This window comes from Equus caballus, chromosome 1 (assembly GCF_041296265.1).
Source record: "Equus caballus isolate H_3958 breed thoroughbred chromosome 1, TB-T2T, whole genome shotgun sequence".
Taxonomy (NCBI): domain Eukaryota; kingdom Metazoa; phylum Chordata; class Mammalia; order Perissodactyla; family Equidae; genus Equus; species Equus caballus.
The window spans coordinates 129077353-129100858 of NC_091684.1; the positions used below are offsets into that span (position 1 = coordinate 129077353).

A 23506-nucleotide genomic window follows, 5' to 3' on the forward strand; every position below is an offset into this window, starting at 1 on the left:
AGAGGTATGGCTACCAGGCCCTCAGGTGATCACTTAATCTTGCTGGCCAGAGTGCTGAAAAGCCTGCTCTTTTCTGTTCTGACTACAAATGCAGATTCCCCAGTCAAGAAAGGCCAGCTTGGGGCCAGCCTGGTGGCCTAGTGCTTGGGTTCACACACTCTGCTTTGGTGGCCTGGGGTTTGTGGGTTCAGATCCTGGGCATGGACCTACACACTGCTCATCAAGTCATGCTGTGGTGGCGTCCCACATACAAAATAGAAGAAGATTGGCACAGATGTTAGCTCTGGGCCAATCTTCCTCACCAAAAAGAAAAAAAGAAGAAGAAGGAGAAGAAAAAGAAGAAGAAGAAGAAGAGGAAGAAGGAGAAGAAGAAAGGTCAGATTGTAAAACAGAAAGTGTCACAGAGGTGGGGCTTCAGGGAAATGTCAGAGGAATTGGGTTCCTCAGGGGAGGCAGAGGTGTTCAGGGCAGCTGGCAACAAGATACCAGCCCCAGGATCTATGGTGCACTGGCCAGGGTAAGACTCAAGGGAGCCAGCAGGGTGGGGAGCGTGGAAGCCCACCAGACTCCAACCTAGCCTTGGGCCCAGCCCAGAAACCAGTCCAGTTAAACAAAGCGTTACACGACCACTTTAGTAACTGCATCAATCAAGGAGGTCAAACTAACTCGTTCCAGCTCTGCAAGGTTCTATTTGGAGGGGCTGGGAGAGGGCAGGCACCTGAGTTGTGTCCATGTTGGTTTAATTAGCTCCATGATTGCTGCTTCCCTAGGGTGCAGGTACCAGGTTTGCTGTACCAGGGCCCTGGTAGCTGCTTGGTGCCCTTAGAGGAGCCAGGAAAAGAGGGGGGCATCCTAGGGTAGTGGTCCCGGGTACAGACAGGAGTAGACAGCTTGCCCAGGGCAGCAGGGGTAGGGAGTCTGAGGGGCAGAGCAATGATAAAAAGACCAAGGCTGGAGGCCACAGTAGGGCTCAGGCTGAAAGGACCAGAAGAGGCTGTAGGTGGGACATGGAGCCCAGCAAGCTTGCAGAATGTGAGGCAAGTAGGGGCAACCAGTTCAGGACAGAGGCATAAAGAATGCAAGGGTGTCTTGACCAAGTCTGAGGCATTGCCAGCTATACGTATGACAGACTAGAGGCACTGGGCAGGACTGGAGACCTGTAGGATAAGTCACAGAACACAAAGAGTACTAATAAAGGTAGTGAAAAGATTAGGAAACCAGAACAATCATTCTCAAACTGTAGTCCCTGGATCAGCAGCCTTAATATTACCTGAGAACTTCTTAGGAATTCAAATTGTCAGCCCCACTCTAGGCCTACCGAATCAGAAATTCTGGGGGTGGGGCCTGGCAATCTGTTTGGCACAGACCTTCAGATGATTCTGACTCACGATAAAGTTTGAGAACTACCTGGCTACTCAAAGTGTGGTCCATGGACCAGCACCATCAGATCACCTGAGAGCTTATTAGAAATGCAGGATCTCAGACCTGGCCCCAGACCTACTGAATCAGACTGCAGTTTAACAAGATCCCTAGGGGGGGTCACATGCACCTGACAGTTTGACAAGAGCTACACCTGAGTTCCAGCCCCGGTTTCTTTGGTCTGAGTGTGGATGGGTCTGCAGGACAAATAGACGCAGATGACCATGGGAAAGTGGGCTACACAGTTCCAGTCACAAGCAAGGACTGTCTTCCTCAGCTCTTCTTGAATCCAGGCTACTCCCAGAAAACGTCACCAAGAAAAATAATGGCTTCACCAAGACTGTAAACATGCTCAACCTAGACATTGTGCAAAAAGCAGATTGCAAAGGCAACAAGACAAATAGCGCAAAGGGCACAATTCATATTCCACCGAAGACAGCTGAAGCCCCCAGGATGCAGGCAGGCTCCCAGCCCTCCAGGTTGTGGAGATGATTTAAGGAGAAGCAGCTGGGGGCGGCTGCAAACAAGTCAAAAATCCGCAGAGAGACTCCTGAGGAGACAAAGGTGCTGAGACAGGAGGCTGGACCTGTGACCCGTCATCACATCTGCCCAGGTGACCACGGTGTTCATTCTTTCCAGGGAAACCAGGAGGGCAGCACTGATGAATGACAGGAGAGGAGCTTGCCTGAGATGGCACTAAGGCAGAATAAGAATGGCTTTAGCCTCAAGACACCGGAAAGAATCCCTCCTTCCCCATCTTCCTACTGGCTCCCTGCTGGACTAGCCTTTCCATTCCCTTTAATAATAGCTGCTAATTAATATTTAGCAAGGATTTACTACGTGCCAGGCTAAGTACCATGTATGGGCTTTTTAATCTTTCCAACAATTCTGTTAGGTACATAATACCATTTTAGATTTTTACTAATATTTAAGTATTTACTAAATCCTAATAGGTATTTACTACTCTACAGATGGAGAATTGAGACTAGCAGAAGTTAAGTAGCTTTCCAAAAGTCAGCTGGATGGAAAGGTGGCACTGGAGAAGAGCCCAGACATCCTGACCCCACCAAACCTCTGTGTCTTTGTTACTCAGAAGGTGGTCCTTGGACCAGCTGCTTCAGCATATTTTCTGAGTGAGCTTGTTCTGCAAGAATCTCAGGCTTCCAAAGTCAGACTCTGCATTTTAACAAGATCCCCCAAGTTCAGTCTGCATGTTACAGTGTGAGACATGTCTGGTTATAAGAAGTGCTTCTTTCCGTAGTAATGATGCCAATCCCCCTCGAGTGAGGAACACAGCTGATATCAGACAGATACAATTCTACAGGAATGAGTTTCAGATCCTCTCTGGGAAGCAGGGTGTTAGGAACCCAGTGGGGCCCACTAGGTTCTAGAGGGACATAGGGAGTGAGAGAGAGAAAGAAAAGTGCATGTCTTTGTAATTGCCACCATCAGAAAGAAGTTGGCCTAGAAATCAGCCTTCCCAAGGGGAAGGGAAGTACTGTCTGTGTTTTTTCCTGCATGCGGCAGTTTGTAGAACAGACAGCTCCTGCAGACACCAGTGAGAAAGAGCTGTAAAGGTATTTCTGAGTTTCACTTTCCCTGGGTGAGGAAAATAATTCTGCCCATCTCCCTCGCAGGTGTGCTTTAAGGACAGCCAGTAAGACAATGGTTTATAGGGTTCAGAGCAGCACGCAATTCTAGGGCACCATCCTTGTTATTCGGCAGGTCAGGCACCTGATCCCACTGCCCTGCAACGCCTCTTCATTAAAAACCCCTCGCTGAGGGGCCAGGTCTCATTCCCCTGCTTCCACACCTGACAGATCCCTGCCACTGCACCTTTGCTCCTCACACTAACCTGGGGGCGTTCATGGGGCCAGTTGTCCTGTCTTCTGACACCAGGACTGGAACAGGGTTCTGCCCATTTATGATTCTGCTCTTCCTAACGCAACATGGTACTTTCAAGGCCTTTGAGGACCACGACTTATATAATTCATGGTCACTGATTCACAGATTGAATTCCAAAGGGACCCAAAAGATAAATGTTACCTACGTTTAAGAGGTCACGGTCATCAGGGCTCAAGTTCCAGCTCCATCATTTATTAGCTGTGTGATCCTGGGTGAGTTTCTTAACCTCTCTGTGACTCAGTTTCCTCATTTTCAAGGTGGAACAAATAATAGTCCCTAATTTACAGGATTACTGGGAATATTAAACAAAATACTACATGTTAAATGCTTAGTGAGTGCCAGCATTTAGTTTACACTCTATATATGTTAACTATTCTTAAACCATATTTCAAAGACTCTAAGATGCATTAATTGTGAGACACATCCCTGATTTCAGAGATGTTAAAATGGTATTATTCATTCAACAGGGCAAGAGTTCCACAGCCAAAGATGTTTGGGAAACACCAAGTTTCTTTCCTGCAAGATATCTCCAAAACTTTAAATGCTACCTTTCAATGTGATCTCCAGGGTAGTTATTGCATTCACTATTTCACAGACTTAATAGACAGTGGAACCCCTTTTTCACAGAGCGTATTGAGCACTCTTTGGAATACAGTTTTGGAAGTGCTGATTTAGTCCAATGCTCTAATTTCATAGATGGGGAAACTGAGGCCCAGAGAGAGATTTCCTGAAGTTACTTAGCTGGTTAAGTGGTGGAGGCTAGGCCACTGAAAGGCCAAACTGGAGCCTCCTCCACTAAACCACACTGCCCCCCACTTAACCTGTCACCTATGGCACTTGATAGTTTTCCAAGTCCTGATGTGTGCTGCTCCTCACACTAGCCCCAAGAGGTCCCAAGGGAAGGGATCCTCCCCACTGTACAGACATGGTCCCCAGGCCACTCAGTAATGGGCAGAAGTGGAATCCAGATCTGATTCCTTGGCTTCCTGCTGTGTTTTTTTAATGCTCTAAAGACTGTGACTCTGGAGGGGAGGAGGCACATGACTGGGAGGGAGCAGGTGAACCAGGAAGGTCTGAAAGTCTTGGGGCAGGAGGAGGTGTTTTCAGCACAGACAGCCTACAAAACAGGAAGACCTGACTTCCTGAAACAGACTTGCTGGGCCAACCCTGGCTTCTCCCATGGTGGGCTGAGATGCAGACCATCAACCATCTGCCCTACCAATCTTGGTCAAGTAATGGGGGTGGGATGTGGGGGAAGTACCAGAGCTACTGCTAAAGGCCCCTCATTTCACACCTGCAGAGCTTTCTGGAATGGAGGATGGACCTCCAGGTTCAATCTTATTCCATGGCCAAGGCGCATCCACAGAGACCCACTGGCCAGACTTCAGACCACATTTACAAAGTCCACCAGGAAGTTCTTTCATCGCAGTAGTTAATTTGACGAGTCCTTTGTTTTAAGAGCAGTCTGTGTTTCACTGGCTAAGGTGAATTACCACAAGGAATTATGAAGCCATTCAGCAGCGTTTAAACCTCACTATGATGTTTGTGGTCAAACAGGACTGTCTTCACAAAGACTGAGTGACTCTCAACCTATTCCCCTCTGAGACACACATGATGGATGATGTTTATTCACATGCTTGATGCACCCCCAATGAGAATAGACTCCCTCAGATCAGCAAAATTTTTTTAAATGGCAGTATCAAGTATTGGTAAGGATGTGGAAAAGTCTAGCATTTATACATTGCTAGTGAGAACATAAATTGACATAGACCCAATAGAGAACAATTTGGCAGCATCTGATGAAATGGAACATGTAATTTCAATTACATTTCCTATAAGCCTGCAATTCCATCTGTAAGTATGTGCCCAAGAGGAGTTCAGTGTGTACATAGGAAACATCTCCAACGATACTCACTACAGAATGTTGGTAATCATGCAAAACTGGAAACAACTCAAATAGCCACCAATGGGAGAAGGGCTAAGCAAAATATGGTACAGTCATATAATGGAATACTTCACAGTGGTTAAAAGGAATGAATTAAAGCTATATGTATCATGATGGATAGATCTCAAAAATATATTGAGTAAAATCAGAAGATTGCTATATGGTACAAAATTAAAATCCTTTTTACATAAATTTTCAAATAGAAAAATCAGCACTACAGATTTATGATAGATGTACTAAATTAATAAATGTAAAAGCATAAAAAACAGACTGAAAAGATTATACTACATTCATGATAATGGTTGTCCCTGAGAAGGGTGAAAAAGGAATGGGATGTGTCTGAAGGACAAAGGGGACTTTACTTTCTCTGTAAGGCTATCATGTCAGTTCCATCTAATGCATCTCTTGATCATGTTGACTTCACTTGTCTTCTGAACCCTTGACCACTTTCTCTGCCTCAGGCAAGGAACAGCAACTGACCCTCTGCAGGCCTACACAGTTCTACCTGAGGCTGACTGGCCACATGCTCTCCCATCATTTCAGGACTTGACTGACACACTCAGGAGGAGGTCCTGGGATCTGGCTTCCTGGCTGGCTGCCCAAAGGGGCCAGGTGTAATGTAGTGGTTCTCCACTGGGATGATTTTGCCCCTCTGGGGACCTTTAGTAACGTCTAGACACATTTTTGGTTGTTACACCTGGGTATGTGGGAGGATAGTATCTAGAGGGTAGAGGCCAGGGATGCTGCTAAACATCCTACCATGCACAGGACAGTCCATATACAATAAAGATCCATCTGTCCCAATGTCAATAGTGCCAAAGTTGAGAAACCCTGGTGTAGTTGTTAAGAACAAAGACTCTAGAAATAGACTAGCTCTGTGACTAGGAACGTCAGCAAGTTACTTTGCCTCTCTCTGCTCCAGCTTCCTCATCTGTAAAATGAGTATCATATCCACCCCATATGGTTGTTGTGAGGATTAAATGTGTTAATAATTTACGTCAGTGAATGGCACTTAGAGAATGTTATGTAAGTGTAATACTAATAAAAGCAGTAGTAACTTTGCCGTGAAGAAGAGTAACATTGAAAACCCTGATATTTTAAGGAATCCACCCACAAACTTCAAAAATTTAATTATTACTAGTTACAAATATCTCACAATACACTTTACAGTTGAGTGTAACACATTGGTAATACCATGTGTTATGGATTCTAAAATGCACACTTTTTCCACACTTTGACATCACTGAACTCAGGACACATCTCACAATCATGGTTGGCTGGTCAGCATGGACAGCTGTCACTGTCCTCACATGTGCATAAAACTTTGGAGATGGGGATCAGTGGCTTGGAAGGAAATTCTGGAGACAGTAGAGAAGAACCCATTTTAAGAAATAGTGCACGAGGCCAGCCCTGTGGCTGAGTGGTTAAGTTTGCGTGCTCCACTTTGGCAGCCCAGGGTTTGCTGCTTTGGATCCTAGGTGTGGACCTATTCACCGCTCATCAAGCCATGCTATGGTGGCATCCCACATAGAAGAACTAGAATGACCTACAACTAGGATATGCAGCTATGTACTGGGGCTTTGGGGAGAAAAAAACAGAAGAGGAAGGCTGGCAACAGATGTTAGCTCAGGGTCAATCTTCCTCACCAAAAAGTACACTTAAAAGAAAAAGATACCGGCCTGGTGGCGCAGCAGTTAAGTGTGCATGTTCCACTTCGGCCGCCCGGGGTTCGCTGGTTGGGATCCCGGGTGCAGACACGGCAGTGCTTGGTAAGCCGTGCTGTGGCAGGCGTCCCACATATAAAGTAGAGGAAGATGAGCATGGCTGTTAGCTCAGGGCCAGTCTTCCTCAGCAAAAAGAGGAGGATTGGCAGCAGATGTTAGCTCAGGGCTAAGCTTCCTCAAAGAAAAAAAGAAAGAATGAAATGGTGTATCACTCACAATGTTAATTGCTCAGAGGACAATATTATATGAAAATATGGTCATTAGTGATGCTGAATCAAAAAGTGACTCAGAAGAGTGGCACTCTTCCGAAGTAAATTCATTTTGCTTACATTTTCCTTTTTATATATTATCAAACACTGATGTCTATCTAAATCTGAGATTTTTTATAAGATAAAAATTCTACATGATAAGAAAGTCTTGTGTCATAGTTTAATTGGCAATATTTCTTCTGTTTTTTAGTCATATGTAAAATAATGATGCCCCTTACAACTGATGACATCATAGATTTGATGAAACGTGTAATAATCATACTCACTATCATTTACAGAGTCCTTATAATGTGCTAATTTGACTATATATGTTATCTCATTTAATCTTCTCAACAGCCCTATAATATATGTACTCATTGTTTATATTCTGCTAATGAAAAAACCAAGACTCAGAAGTGAAGTGACTTGCCCCAAGTCACCAGCTGATAAGCAGAGCTAGCTCTCAAACCCAGTTTATTTGGACTCCAAAGCCTTAAGGCTCAACCTTTGTATCCTGGTTCAGAACTACAGTCAAAGCCTGTGTCCTTTTTTCCAGAGGTTGGCAACCTAAGGCATGGAGAGTAATGACAGGAAGTGGCTGAGCCAATGTTCAGCAACATGAGGGCTGGTCTTCCCCATGCCTCCCCCATTTCTCAGCACCTCCCCCATTCCCCAGCACAGCTCACCCCCTCAGTGCAATGATAGAACACAGCCAGCACTGTCATCAGCACAGAGTGCAACATTTGAGAGGCTGCTTGTCTCCAAGCTTCCCCAAGGAAACAAAATTCATGTGCTGTGACAGCTGAAAAGGCCATAAAAGGATGGAGATGTTTTACAAGCTTTGGGTAAAAATCAGGTGTTCCTGAGCTGAACCACATATTTGGAATTTTCTATTTATCCCCTTTATAGTAAAGTTCTGTCTCTGTATATTTCAGCAAATTATGGAGCAAAACACAGAGTCATTTTAGCCAAGCATCCAAAGGCAATGTACGTAATGGCATTATTAATGTGTAAATAATAAAAGCCTAATTATGAAGCCCAGCAGATGTATCCTATTAGCATCACCAAGACTTAACTCCAGGGGCCGGTCCGGTGGCGCAGTGGTTAAGTTCGCACTTTCTGCTTCGCGGCAGCCCCGGGGTTCGCTGGTTCGGATCCTGGGTGCGGACATGGCACTGCTTGGCACGCCATACTGTGGTAGGCGTCCCACATATAAAGTAGAGGAAGATGGGCACGGATGTTAGCTCAGGGCCAGCCTTCCTCAGTGAAAAGAGGAGGATTGGCAGCAGTTAGCTCAGGGCTAATCTTCCTCAAAAAAAAAAAAAAAAAAAGACTTAAGTCCAACCTGCTGTCTCCTCTCCAGCAGTATGGGCCTTCCCAAGTCTCCCTGCCATGTGGGTTGGTGGGAAAAGCAGATTAGCTGGTTGCAGGGGTCATGAGGAGATAGTGAGCATTGCACCGGGAATCAAGAAACTCATGTTCAAGTCTTGAAGCTTGTGTGACCTTGAGCAAGACACATGACTGCCTATGCCTCATTCTCCACTCCTGTAAAATGTGTGCCCCACCCCCACCCCCCACCGCCTGCTGCCCCACCTCCCACTGCCTGCTGCCCCAGGTTCTAAAACTAAATGGCTACTCTCACATAACCCTGTGGAATCTGGTTTTCATTCTCATCATCTTTCAGGGCCTCTGAGCAAGTTCCTGTGCCCTATTTCTCTCAACAAGGATAACTACTTCCACCTGCCTGTGTAATGTGTCTCTGGGACAAGGAAACCCTCTGACAAGGCTGGGCTGCCTCTCATGTGTTGGATAAATGCTTGAAATATGGACCTCTCCCTTCTCGCCCACCTTTCCCCAGGGTTCAGGACTGAATACATCAAGAAGTGCTGCTGTTTGCATTGCAGGAGCAGGAATTTTGCTTTTCCTCTGCTTTGCTACTCACTCACTCTGATGAGAAATGAAAAGATTGGGATCTAGACAGTCTTGGATTATTTCCTGCCCCATTCTCCCACTCAGGCCATGGAAGCTGGCAACTCCAACTACTCATTGCACGGAGGCCTGGAGAGGGAAAGGCATTTTCTCAGTGTCTCACAGCAAGTGATGGCATACCTGGGATGCAAGTCTTGGTGGTCTGACTCCAAGTCCACTTAAGTGAGGGAGGGAGTCAGAAGATTATGAGCTATGGACTCAAACCAACCTGGATTTGAACCCAGCATTGCCACTGGCTCACTGTTTGTCCTCTACTTCCTCATCTCTGGAATGGAGACAATAACAACAACCTCGTAGAACTGTGAGCATCAAACAGGATAATGCACATGAGGCTCATGCAGTCTTGGGCTTAAAAACAGTAAAGACCCAAGCGATAACTGCTGGGGCTTTAATGGGGGTAGAGAGGGAGTATTATTGCCTTGCACAAATGGAGAACACAGGGGAGGCCTCTTTCTACCTGAGGGATGTTAAATCTTCCCATCATTTAAGCATATGAAGACACGTGGAACCTCACTTGTTAGAGAGGGAAGTGTGAATCAAAGTTACCCAGGGTATCATGTATAAATTATACCTCAGTAAAGCTGGCTTTTAAAAAACTGCCATGAAATTGGTAAAGATAAAAAATCCCAGTAACAGATGGGTATTGACTGGTGTGGGGAAGTGAGAGCATCCTGTGGTGCAACCTCTGTGGAGGGCAAGTTGGCAAGATTCATGAAAAGTAGTAATGGAGATGACATTGGGTCCCGCGATGCACCAGTCGACTGGCAGCCCTCCAGTGCAGCAACCACCCTGCGTCCAGGAAGCCAGGAAAGAGGGCAGGATCCTGTCATATAAAACATGCCAGACCCCCTGAAGGGCTAAGTGGGCAGAGGCAGCTTCACTGAGAACAGGTTGGGGGGTGTGGATAAGGTGACGTGAGGGGCATTTTTAGCACCTTAAGGGGAAACAGCTCTGTACCTCTAGACTGGGGAGGCAGCAGGGGGTGCCGGCAAGGCTATGGGGAGCAGCTCCTGGCAACAAGGGCACTCCAGGGTAGGGCTTGGAGCAGACCACCAGACCTGCACATTCATCCCAGCTCATCCATCTACTAGCTGTTTGGTCCAATACAAGTCATGTTGCTTCTTTGAGCTTCTTTCCCCCTCTGTTTACTGAAGATGATACCACCTACCCTGGAAAGCTGACGTGAGGATTGAATGAAATCTATAGGAGACACCTGGCTCAGTGTCTAGTGTGTGGCTTGCAAGCAGCAAAGGTTTTCTCTTCTCCCATTTATCTGTTTATCACTCTCCCCTTCTTTGTCCCTTCCCCTCTTCCCTGGCCCTTTTTAGTTGAAGCCAATACACCTCTACATCACACCCCAGCAGCTTGTAAGAGCAAATTTCAGACAGTAGTGGACCCAGGATGCAATTACTCACTCTTCCCCTGAATCTCCAACCTGTTCTGCCCAGCTGCCCCGCCCTCCTCTTCTCCCTCTCTCCTTCCCTCCTTCTGTCCTCACTTGCTGGTTCTGAATGCCTGGTACACTGAATTGACTTGATTCTTGCCTTAGGCTCCTGGATTTCCCCCACTTCCTGACGTGGCCCCCAGCCAGCTCCCCAGTACAGTCTGGTTTAGCTTACACCTCTGGTGTTGGCTTCTTCTTTTCCCTGACTGTGGAACTTCCCCCAGCCACACACTTTAGGAGAGGAGGTGGGAATTCAGACACTGTCTCCACTAGTCATATCAACACCAATGTGCTTTTTTTTAAAAAAAACTTTAAAACAATTATAGACTCACAGAAAGTTGCAAAAATAATACAGAGAGGTGCTTTGTACCCTTCACCCGGCTTCCTCCTATGGCAACATTTCACATAACAGCAGTACATTTTTTAAATGTGTGTTTGGTACTTGTAACCATCTGAGCAAGGATCTAGTATAAAAAGATTTAGAGGGTCACACTTTGTCATTGCAAATCTCCTGCTCCATCACCAGCTGAAAGGCCTGGTCTTTCCTTTCTCTAGGACTTTATTCACTCACTGCTTCTGCCCAGAAAGTACTATCAGCCAGGGACTCACGCTAGCTTAAGCCAAAATAGAATTTACTGGAAAGATATTGGGGTACACTAGAACCTGTGGGAAGTCTGGGACGCAAGAGCCACATCAAGGACCAGGGCATCCTGAACTCTTGGGCAGTCCTCCAGATGCTCCCACCATAAGGAATGAATGCCCACTGTTTTGTTGCGTTTTGCTTTTCCTGTCCTTTGCCATCTCTGCAAAGCTTTTCCACATCACCCAGCCAGAAATGGCTTTATCTTCCTCTGGCCCACACATACAGCCCTTCCTAGCCAGACTGTTTGTTTCTTGGGGGTCAAGTTCTCAGCCTCTGTATAGCCCATAATAGCTACTCAATGTAGGAAACCAAGAAGTATTATGAACAAATAAATTTTGGCGCCAGAGGCAGTTAATTTATTTTGCCAAATTCTTTGACATTCATACATAACCAAAATGAGGGAGAAACTGTGTCTTTTCATTTTTGACTCCTTAATGGAGTGTCAAAGCAGTCGTTGAGTGAATTGGGCTTTTTAAATCACTGACAAAGCTTTTAAGGGGCCCATGAACATGCAAATAACAGCTACAGAAGGTTTTAATTAGCATGATGTGAAAAAAAGTCATTTGACCTCTAGGTGCCCTTCTTTAAAAAGTGCAATAATTAGACTGGCCGCCTGCCTAGCTCACTGAGGCACTTGTTCATTAATGAGACCAGTGGTGGCAAGGTGCTTGGAGCACTTTGGATGAAAGAAAGAGGAAAGAAAAAGCTCTCTAAATACAAACTGTTATAATGATGGTTCTAGCCAAAGATCCTATTATATCTAGACTCCCTCTGGTGACCAATTTAGCTTACTGTATATAATACATTTTGAATTAATTGGTTTCTACAGCCTCTCAGTAGCCTGGGAGTTGCCAAATGGCAGTGGTTTCTGCCTTTGCTAAGACATCATGAATATATTCTTCTCTCAGCGGGAGACGACGATGGTTGCCCCTGACTTCTCTTTAATCTCAGCCCTTCTCCACCTTTACTTTGGTGCTTGGCTCTCCTCAACAGTTTTTCACTTGAAAGCCGGGGTTTTCAGTGCTGCTGAGCACAATTTTGGGAACATTATCATCACTCCTTAAATCTCTGAAGGTCAATTAAATGGACACAGGCACTGACTCATTCTGTTTGGTCCCAGAAAGCAAAGCTGGGACTGGTGAGAACAAGAGGAACACAGGTTTCAGTTCAATGGAGAAGAAAACTTTCACAGTCAGACTGTTGCATATTGAACAGGTATCTTCTGGAGGTAGTGAGTTCCCTGTCAGCAGCGACAGAAGCTGCGTTGATTAGGGCTCTCGGTTTGTAGACATCTGAATCTACTCCAGTTAGTTTTAACAGAAATTGTCATGGACTCGTTGCCCTGAGGAACTCAAGGGTGGGTTTGGAAGCATTAACGGTTTTTCCAAATTGATTTTTCCCTTTTGTTATCTTAAGGAGATGCAATCACCAACCACCCTGAACCAGACCAAGCCTCACCAGAGAGCTACACCTATGATCTTTGCCTTATTTTTAATGCTGAGATCTCTCCAGGAGGAGCTTGGGCCTTATTACCGTAACCTGCAGTGTACGTGGAAGCATGTTTTCCAACTGAGCCTGTGCAAGTGAATACCCTCCTCTCCTTTTTGAATATTCACTTACCATCTGAAATAAAAGGTCCTGCTTCCTTTTGTTCAGGATGCCATGACTTTGGAAATTATTCTGCGTGGTCTCCTATTTGCTGCAAATATGCCTTACTTTATGAGACAACTACTTCTGGTGGAGATTCTAATTTAACTCTCCCAGAGGCAAACCCACCTCAGTTTGGTAACAAAATGAGTTTATAATGGTGGACTGGTGCATAGCATCGATTCTACCCTCCTTCTTGTAATGCCTTCCTCGACTTCTGAGTCTAGAAAGCTGAAGTCTATGTTTTTCAGACCCCCTTGTAGCAGGGTTCAGATGGGTTTGCATGGAAGGTTGAAGTGAGATGGAAGCCACACTTCTGCTGGGTCTGCTGATTTTTCAGTGGCCCTTGCAGAAATTCCAGTGTCCAATCACTGGCCTTACAAGTATTAAGAAGCAGAGCATGAGGCATGCACTGACATAGACTGTAGCAGGCACCGTGTGACTCTGGAGCTGCAGCAGTGGTCATTGTCTCTGACCATGGTGGCATCCTGATTGTGACAGTTTGGTAATTGCAGAGGCTTTTGGATTGTAGCACCACCAGTGCAGTACTGGAATCAGTGGTGACCTGATCACAGACAAGGTAGCAGCTCCCTTGGGGACTCTGGTGGGAGTCATTTATGCAACTTCAACCTAGAGTTGGTGTCTTCAACTCTCCCATCAACTCTATAAGCACTTTCATACTGCATAGAGAATTATTTTCTACTTAAATGAACTAGAATGGATTCTGTCCTCTGCAATAGATTCCTGGTTGATACAGAGAGGTATAGAGAACCTAACAAATCACTGGGACTCTGTCTAGGCTGAGCTTATGGGAATGGTTCACAAAATTACACTGCAGGGCCGGCCCAGTTGCGCAGTGCTTAAGTTTGCACATTCTGCTTCGGCGGCCCGGGGTTTGCTGGTTCGGATCCTGGGTGCGGACATGGCACCACTTGGCAAGCCATGCTTTGGCAGGCATCCCACATATAAATTAGAGGAAGATGGGCACGGATGTTAGCTCAGGGCCAGTCTTCCTCAGCAAAAAGAGGAGGATTGGTGGCAGATGTTAGCTCAGGGCTAATCAAGGGAGCTGTTATTATGCGATAATCAGGAGGCTGTCTTCACTGGCTTAGTCCAGAATTATGCCATTTCTATCCCATTTTGTACCAGCAAAACAAATACCCATGCCCCCCGTCTTTCTCCACAAAATTCAGTTCTGAATCAGTCTCCCATGAGTGCACTGGACCAGCAGAATATAAATCAAAACCACATCCCAACCTGCAAAGGAGTCTTGGAAATGTAGTCATCAGTATTCCAGTCCCTGCAGTTCAGAAAGGTATCACGTGGGCCAGTTCACAGTATTGACTACAGAACCACTGACTTTAGGCTAGGAAAGATCTTAAGAGAGTAGCCTAGTTCAGCCTTTGGACACAGATGAACTTGGGTTGTCCAAGTTACAAACACCTGCCTCACTTTCTCCCAACTGATCGATTCTGGGGAAGGAATTCCTGCATTTGTTGGAAGTCTAGACCATATATATTCAGTGTTCAGGGATCCATTATATTTCTACGAAGGGAAGACACTGTGGGATTTGGAAAACTCCTTTGCTCTGAGTTAGGCTGACCTGGGTTCAAATCCTGACTCTGCCATGTACTATCTGTGTGGCCTTGGGAAAGTCATTTACTCTCTCTGAGCTTCAGTTTCCTCTTGAGCAAAGTAGGTAATCATAATGCCTATTCAATGGGTTTTTATAAAGAAGTAAATATCAAAAGTGCCTGGCACATAGTAAGTGCTCAATAAATGTTAGTCCTATTATCGCCAACTCTGTGGCACTCAGGTGACAAACTGTTATATTTTGGGCCAGCCCCATGGCCAAGTGGTTAAGTTCTGCACGCTCTGCTTCAGCGACCCAGAGTTCACGGATTCAGATCCCAGGCATGGACCTACTCTACTCATCGGCCATGCTGTGCAGGCATCTCACATACAAAATAGAGGAAGACTGGCACCGATGTTAGCTCAGGACAAATCTTCCTCACCAAAAGAAAAAAAGAATAGTTAAATTTTTGTGCAACATAAAGGTAATGTTTACTAAAAGAGTAAGAGAATGTAAGGATTCTCAGAATTCTCCACGGAAATTTAATCCTTGAGTTGCCACATAAGCCTGCAAACATCTTTAGGCCCATTCATTTGTTGGCAGTCTTTCAGGCAGATGCCCCAGTATAAGCTATATCTAACACAGAGTTACTGGGAAAATTTAGTCCTGTCTATAAACTTGGTGTTGATTCATTAAGCAGAGGGGAGGGGCCAGCCCCATGGCTGAGTGGTTAAGTTTGTGTGCTCCACTTTGGCGGCCCAGCGTTTCGCCAGGTTCAAATCCTGGGCGTGGACCTAGCACCACTCATCAAGCTATGCTGAGGCTGCGTCCCACATAGCTCAATTAGAAGGACCTACAACCAGTATATACAACTAGCTACTGGGAGGCTTTGGGGAGAAGAAGTGAAAAAAAAAATTGGCAACAGATGTTAGCTCAGGTGCCAATTTTTAAAATTAGAAAAATTAAAAAAAAAAAGCAGCAGAGCGGAGGCCCATTAGGACCTGTTGCAGGGGCACATGCTGGCTTGAAACTGTTCCTAAGATGTATGATTTGGGGCCGAACTGAAGAAATCCTTCAATTTAGGGCAGTTTGATGGTTCCCGCAGTGAACATGAGCTCTCCCAATCCTGTGTTCTTTCTTATTCTTTCCAAGGGTGATGAGTGGGGCTCAAAGGAAAGAGTTCTTCTGCAGAATTCACTGGGAAAAGGGTTTCACCTACCCTCTTCTCTCTCTGGGCTTCAGTTGCTTCCTCTGACATAACAGGATAAGAAGACTATTGCATCCTGGAACCAGCCCCCGGCTCCCTCCCAGTGCGCAGATCTGTGACTTGAAGGCTTAATGGTGGGCTCACCCTTTAGAGAAGAAGACACCCTAGGACTCACGAGATAGTTTGCAAAGGTCTCTACCTATACAGAGCAGCTGTTTGTCTAAACACAGTCCAAATCCCTAATGATCTCACAAACTATACAGAGCAGACTCACAGCTTACACAAGGCTGGCTTCTAAAGTCAGCACCTAAAGTAAAAATCCTATTTAGTCAAAATTACCTCTGAAAATTCCTAAGGTTGCCTATACATTGCATGACAGCATTGTCTTTAAATAAGATCAATACAGCCAGTTTTCCCCCCTATTTGGGACAGTTGAGCACCAGAGATAGTAGTGGGCTTGTGTCTGAGGGCTGTGTTGTACGAAAATAGAAAATGTTCAACACTATAGACACACCCAGTGCTGGGAGACAGAGGCTCACATTGTGAAAGGTTAAGCTAAACTGAGGGGAGAGATGAAGGTGCTGGGCAGGCAAAGCCAAAGCCAGAGGCAGAACAGGGCATGGTCCTTGACACCAGGAGCAGGGGGAATGTGCCGGGTGAGGCTCCAAAAGGTCAAATGCGAGCAGGTTGTGGGAGGGGCTCCAGAGACGAGGCCAAGGTGAAGCAGTTGTGCTGAGGTGTTCCCCAGTAACCCTGCTAAACCCTTCCAACCCAACTATCCTTCTGCTCAGCCTGCCCTGTCTTAAAGGGTCCTTCCACGGTGTGCAGCAGATCTGTCAGGACCAGCTCAGATATTGATGTCATCTATGCTGAGAGAGAAGTGATCACCCTGAGGTGTGGAAGACTGGGAAAACTTCAGGGAAAACAAGGGTGCTGGTAGGTGTGCACAGCCAGGGAAGGTGGGTCGCATTCTGGCATGGGAGACGAGTGGGAGATAGGGGTAGAAGAGCAGGAGCAGAAATGCTGAGGCGGGGAAGCTCAGTACCTGGTAGATGACCAGGAAGATCCAGGAAGGTGAGACATTGACAAGAAGGGAAACAGGTGTCCAGAGCCAGATACCAGAGGGCTCAACTATCAGGCTAGAGAATTTGGACTTTGGCCTTTGTGCAGGGACTAGGGGTTTTGAGCAGAAAAGTTACTGTGATCAAAATTTCTTTTTTTTTTTTTTTTGAGGAAGATTAGCCCTGAGCTAACTGCTGCCAATCCTCCTCTTTTTGCTGAGGAAGACTGGCCCTGAGCTCACATCCATGCCCATCTTCCTCTACTTTATATGTGGGACACCTACCACAGCATGGCTTGCCAAGTGGTGCCATGTCCGCACCCCGGATCCGAACTGGCAAACCCTGGGCTGCCGAAGCGGAACGTGCGATGCGAACTTAACCACTGCGCTACCGGGCCAGTCCTGTAATCAAAATTGATGCCTATGGAAGCCCAGCTGGTCAGTGGGGTGCAGGTGGACACCAGTTAGAAGGCCAGGCAGGAACCCAGGCTAGAGGGAATCTAGGCACAGATGAGGCGGTGGCAAGAGCATGGAAATGGGCACACAGGAGAAGGATGCAGTTCTCTCTGAACTCGGAGAACTGGGAGACAAACTTCAATTCCTTCCATTTAAGACTCTGTTGATCCCCTAGAGTTCTTTTTGAAAGTCAGGACAAAGTCACTACATTTTTAAGATAAAGCTCCTTGCTTTAACAACACACAAAGGTATTCCAGGTCTTAAAACTAAGAGAGACTGTGAGCTTTTGTGACATCTGGCCAAGGAATGAGACGTCTTCCCTAGAGCCATGGGGTTCTCTGCTACAGGGATTTGAGGAACTTCAGCTAGTCTGGCTTCTGCTTCTAAACAATTTTCTACCATTAGTGAACAATTTTCCACCATCATTGTTGCCAACACAGTAGGCACACCCTCAACCAGGAAATTCCTTTCCAATTTGAAATTTTAAATACTCAGTTAACTAAAGTCACAGAGGTGGATTCGACCAGAGATCAGTAGAGGTCCCTGCCTCTGATGTTCTCCACTCTAGGTTCAGAGACCTAAGTTAAGTACTCTCTTTGAGTTTGCCTGTGGGATGACTTGATTCATGCATCCATTCAATAAATATTTATTGAACACCTATCACGTGCCAATTCTAGGGACTGTGGATTCAGCAGTGAACAAAACAATTGAGGCCCTGCCCTTATGGAGCCTACATTCTAGAAGGAGATAGACAAGAAACAGTGAGTTAAAAGTACAGCAAGTTGGATCATGATAAGTGCTATGAAAAGGAATAAAGCAGAGTAATGCAGGTAAGGAGCACTGAGGTTTGCCATATATATTGGATGATCAGGGAATGCCTCACCCAGTAGGTTGAATTGGAGCAGACACCCAGAGAAAGTGAAGAAGCAAGCCACATAGATATCTGGGAGAAGCATTCCAGGCAGAGGGAACGGCAAGTGCAAAGGTCTGGAGAATGGATTGTGCTTGGTGTTCAAGGAACAGCAAAGGGCCAGTGAGGCTAATGCCGAGAGAGCAAGGTGGGGTACAGGAGATGAGGTCAGAGAGAAGGGGGCAGACCATGGAGGGCCTTGGAGGCCACAGTAAGGATTTTGGATTTTACTCCGAGTGAGATGAGAGCCAGTGTGGAGTTCTGAGCAGAGGATGATGTGAGCTGGCTTCCATTTTGACAGAATCTCTCTGGTTGTTGGGCTGAGACCAACCAGGAAGCCAAAGGAAGCAATAGTCCAGTGGTAGTCAGACCAGGCTGATGTATCCTACCAGTGGGGAAAGAGCAGACATGTGTAGGAGTAAGGCTCAGGGCACCTGGGATTTGGGGAGAGAAGGTCAGATTTTAAGATTATGAGCTTTAGATGGACAGTCCCCAAAGCAAGAGCTCACCTTCAAGCCTCACCCTTCTAGTCCAGCCTCAGGTTCCAACGGCCATTCTGAAAGAAGAATTGCGGCAATGTTTTGAGTCGGGGCAAACTCATTTGGAATAGATATCAAGCCTAACATGATGGCTGCTTTGAAAGAGCTCTTTGGGTGTCTTGAGTATAAAAAAAAATATCGGTTTTTATTACCACGTTAAAGGGTACAATTGGGAACTTTATTCCCTTATTGTTCCCTTAGTGTTTCATTAACCACTGGTGCTAAGGCCAGAAACTCATTCCTTAATGTCTCTCTTTATATCACTCCAAGGGACACTGCCTCACGCTACTGCCACCCAGAGGCTACGTGCCTAATCGCACCCGAACCATATCTCCCAAACTTCACTGTTTATTTTCCTGAGCACAAACCATGGCTCTGCCTGCAGAACAGCCTGGAGGAGCCCTCAGAGAACTGAGAACCAAGGGATGTTCTAAGGGGGTTCAGCGTATACTGCCCATGAGGCAACTGCCCAGTATTCCCAGAAGGGATGTGGGACTGGGGGCCCAGAATCTGGTTTCCAATTCCTGCTCTATCTCTCACTGGACAACTCAGTGTGGGATCTAAGCAAGACCCATGCTCAAATAGAAAGCCCTCAAACTAGATGGTTTCTCATGTTTGCTTCTTGCTCTGACATTTTAAAGAGTTTATGAAATCTCTACATTAAATGGAGTACAGTTTCCACATCATCCCAAAATTCCTTTCAGATCCCTGCACTCTTCCTCTCTCTCTCCCCAAATATCCTCCTGGCATCCTGGCACCGTCCTTTGGGAAACTACAACGTGAGGCCCCTCTGGCCTACCTTTCCTGCCAGCACCTCAAGTTTTTTGGATGTGACTTATCTGTCACAACCACCCTGGAACTGCCTACTGTGGACTTTGTCATGTGAAATAATTACAGGTCTGTATTGTTTAAGCCACTGTTAGTTGGATATTCTCTTGCATGCAGCTAAAAGCATCTGACAGATCCAGAAAATACAGTAAATGGGCAATTACAATCAAGTCTAATAAAGTGCTTTAATTGAAATATAAAATGATAGGGAACCCCCCAGACTGGGGGTGGCAGGGTAGTCAACAAATATTTCCTGTAGGAAATAATATCCTGACGAAGGCCTGAAGATTGAGTAAGGGTTAGCTGGACAGAGCACAGCAGTGTTCCAAGAACAGAGAACAGCAAGTGAGATGCTACAGAGTGACAGAGAGGCAACTCTGCCTAAAGGAAGTTCCCTACAAAAGGGTATGAATGGATACGAAATACAGATCATGAAGGACTAAGTTAAACATGTGGGCTTGTGCATCCATTTGAACTGAGTTTAAATTCTGAGTCTGTCACTTGGTAGCTGGGTAATGCTGGGTAAATTCTTTACCCCTCTGAGTTTCAGTTCATCACCATGAAAATGGAGACTATGATAGTACTCTTGTCCCAGGGTCTTTTTGAGAAGACTGTCACAGTCACCTAGACAGGAATGTTCAAATCTAGACCCAGGTGGTGGCAGGTGGAATGGTTAGAAAGGTGAATAAAGAGGAAATTTGCATTATCAGGGCTTGAGTCAATGATTAAAGGAAGAGGGTGAAGAAGTGAAGGATGACGTGGTGGTTTCTGGCTTGGGCATTTTGGAGGATGGTGGTGCTACTCACTGATACAGGCAATACAAAAGGAACAGTGGTTTTAAGGGGAAAATGACTCCGGTTTTGGAGATTTTGAGTCCGAGGTGCCTGTGAGATGTGGAGGTGTCCAAAAGGTACTAGGATATACACCTCTGGTTTTAGGAGATGGATTTGGGTTACAGGTAGACTGAGAAGCATCAGCATATAACTAATAACTGAAGCCAAAGGAGAAGGTGAGATAGGCCAGGGAAATGAAGTGAGAGAAGGTGCATTCAACGACTGGACAGGGAGAGAGAGGGGCCTGTAGAGGAAACTGAGATGGAGCACCCTTAGGAGTAGGTAGGAAAAAAACAAGTAGAGACTGAGGTCACAAAAGTTGATAGAAGAGTATTTTTCAACAAGAGGAGAGAGCAAGTAGCGTAAGGATTGAGAAACGAGAGATTAGCAAGTGAAATTATGGCTGACCTTGACCAGAGGCCAGACTGGAGAGGGATAAGGAGTGGGAGAAGGGCGAGCACAAGAAACTCTCTGGAAAGTTGGCTGCCAAATGGAGACAAGGCTGTAGAGAACGCAGGGACTGCAGGAGCTGAGGCGGAGGGATGGAGACACTTAAGCATGATTATCTACTACTAACAAGGAGTCAATAAAGAGGGCGAGATTGAAGCTCCAGGAGTGTAATTCATTCGAGAATTAGTTGAGAGGCTCCTATGTGCCAGATCAGTCCCGCCACCGTCTCCTGAGAATACGCGTGTAGGCTACACATGACAGATTACCCTAAGGCTGTATAAGAGTAAAGCGGTTCTCTTTAGGCTATTTTTCCTAGAAGTTCGGATACCGACGCCCTCCCCTCAACACTCACACACTCGGACACTCCGCAGGAACCTATACACTGCTCAAAACGCTTGGGACCACAAGTAAGCGCTAAGGGGCCACGCTAGTGACACGAGGAATACAGCCTCCCTGGCGCTTCACCCATGCTCGCAGGAACAATCACGATTGCTTAACGAATCACCTTCCGGCTAGTTCCGCCCCTTCTCTTTCTTTGTTTCCTTGTCCCAAGATCTCGCGACAGTTGGGCGGCAAATCCCGCGAGTGCGAATGTAGGGAAGGCTTTGCGGCTCTCGCGGTGTTTGCGCGAGACTGCTCCCTTCCTTCCTCCCTAGCCAGTCCGCCCGCCTTCTTCCCCCTCTTCCCCGCCCGGCCTCCCCCGCCTTCCCCTGCGGGCCCCCTCCCCGCAGGGATAATATGGTCTCCGGCGATGGACGCCCCAAGTGCAGGTTAGTTTCAGTCTGCCGACTGGGATCTGGCAGCTGGAGACGCGCGCTTGCCCAGGCGCCGTGTTCCTTGCTTCTCGCGCCTGGAGTCGCTCGGCCGGCGCCCGGGCCCTTTGGGCTCAGGTCGTGCTCCCCTCAGGGCCTGCCCGCCGGGCCGCACTCTGTGCGGCCGGGCTGCGAGAGCCGGGCCTCGCCGTCCTCGCCCCTCAGCAGGACCCCACCAGGCCAGTCCTCTCCGTCACTGGCTTTGACCCGTGCCCACCTCAGCCTGGTGGCGGCTGCTGGCTAAGAGCGGCTTTCCGACACCCCTCAGTAGCACTGGGGTCGGGGAGAGGCCCACCATCTTCCCCTCCCCGCCCCTCATTTTTGAAAGATGAGAGTAGGGGCCAGTCTCTCCTTGCGTGAGTCTCACGCAGCTAATTGTTTATTCCGCCGTCCGGCCTCGAGCCCCTCCCTCTCTCTCTGCGTCTAGAAGCAGAGTTGGGGGCGGTCAAGGCCAAACGTTAGTTGTTCTGTTCCCGGACCGTTTGTTGCAGCGCTGGCTTTCCCCCCACCCACCAACCCCCGGCCACTTCTCTCTCTTAACCCTCTACAAAAAAGAGAAAAACACTATATATTCTGAAAGTGGCCTGTGCTCTCATCTCATCTCAGACCCGGGTCCTAACACTCTTGAGGGTCCTCCAACCCACCGCAATGAGTCTGCACAAAAGAGAAGGTTCTTTTCCCTCAAGGCTGCCTCCCTCCCACTTCCCCGAAGAATTGTTAGTAGCTGGCGCACATTCAAATGAGACTCCTAGGTCTTTGACTTTTTTCAATTGGTGCAAAACCTGGAAGACATGTTTCTTTTAGGGAGAATCTGCTCATTTACCCAGATGTTTTGTTGTTCACTTTTACCTTCAGTCTTAAGACTTACTGAGGTCTTACCTAAGTTTTTTGTTTTGGCATGGTTTAGATTTTGTCCACGTTGTTTAATGCTCTGTGAAATCTTTTTTTGATTTTTTTTTTTTTTTTAAAAATCAACCCCCTAGCATAATTGTGGCATTCTTAAATTTTTCTGTCTGTACTTATGCAGTTTTCAGGACATGCGTTCCCAAAACATGCCTATATGTCATTTAAATTATTATTATTATCCCTTTCCAGATATTTTTTATCACATTTCAGGAGTTATGTTACCAGGTTTTACTTGCCAAGAGTCATGTAGAACTGTACTGCCCAACTCAGTAGACACTAGCCACATGTGACTATTTAAATTTAAATTAATTAAAACTAAATAAAATTTAAAATTCCCTTCCTCAGTCACTAGAGCCAAATTTCAAGTGCTCAGTAGCCACATGTGGCTAATGGCTGCCTTATTGGCCAGTGCAGATATAGAACGTGTCCACCACTGCAGAAAATTTCATTGGACAAAGCTGATTTCCAGGTATTTTCACTTTGAATAAGGTACTTTGTAGCTGTGTTTAATGAAAGTATAATTTTTTTTTCAGGAAACACCTTTGAGTACCTTATTGAAACTTTAGATGACAGTTCACATAAGAAGTTCTTCAATGTACCTAAACTTGGAGGCACCAAGTATGGTAATGTTACTTAAGTTTTCTTGGGTTTGTTTAGTTTCTGATAATAAAATGCATTTGTCAAGCTGAGCTGAAGAAATTTTAAATTTATTCCTACCATGTTTTAACAGGTACACCTGCACATATCGCTAACATTTTAAAAACTCCTCTTGGGGCAACTTTTGTTTGAGGAAGGTGTAAGCCCAGACCTTAACTTCTCTTTAAAAATCTAAGTTAATTAAACAATGATTTTTTTGTCTCCAAAGAAACTACTAGTGCAATTTAAAAGAAAAAGACCTCACTGATGATATTTTGTAGCTACTAAATGCATACTTTAATTTTTCAAGTGAACAGTGCCCACAATTCTTT

The 23506-nt window shown here is 46.1% G+C and overlaps 1 protein-coding gene and 1 long non-coding RNA gene across 2 annotated transcripts in view; one reads left to right on the forward strand and one right to left on the reverse strand.

Annotated features, from left to right (window-relative positions):
• Nucleotides 1-21387, reverse strand: part of LOC111775655 (uncharacterized) — a 40986-nt gene extending 19599 nt beyond the window's left edge. The window contains exons 1-2 of the long non-coding RNA XR_011424958.1: nucleotides 21326-21387; nucleotides 18680-18726 (exon numbers count right to left, since the gene is read on the reverse strand). This is a non-coding gene — a long non-coding RNA (uncharacterized lncRNA). The remainder of the gene's footprint in view (nucleotides 1-18679; nucleotides 18727-21325) is intronic.
• IREB2 (iron responsive element binding protein 2) overlaps nucleotides 21387-23506 on the forward strand; it is a 57393-nt gene continuing 55273 nt past the window's right edge. Inside the window, exons 1-2 of the mRNA XM_001488966.6 lie at nucleotides 21387-21590; nucleotides 23072-23161. Coding sequence (XP_001489016.1) covers nucleotides 21572-21590; nucleotides 23072-23161 — 109 coding nt within the window. The 5' untranslated portion in view covers nucleotides 21387-21571. The remainder of the gene's footprint in view (nucleotides 21591-23071; nucleotides 23162-23506) is intronic.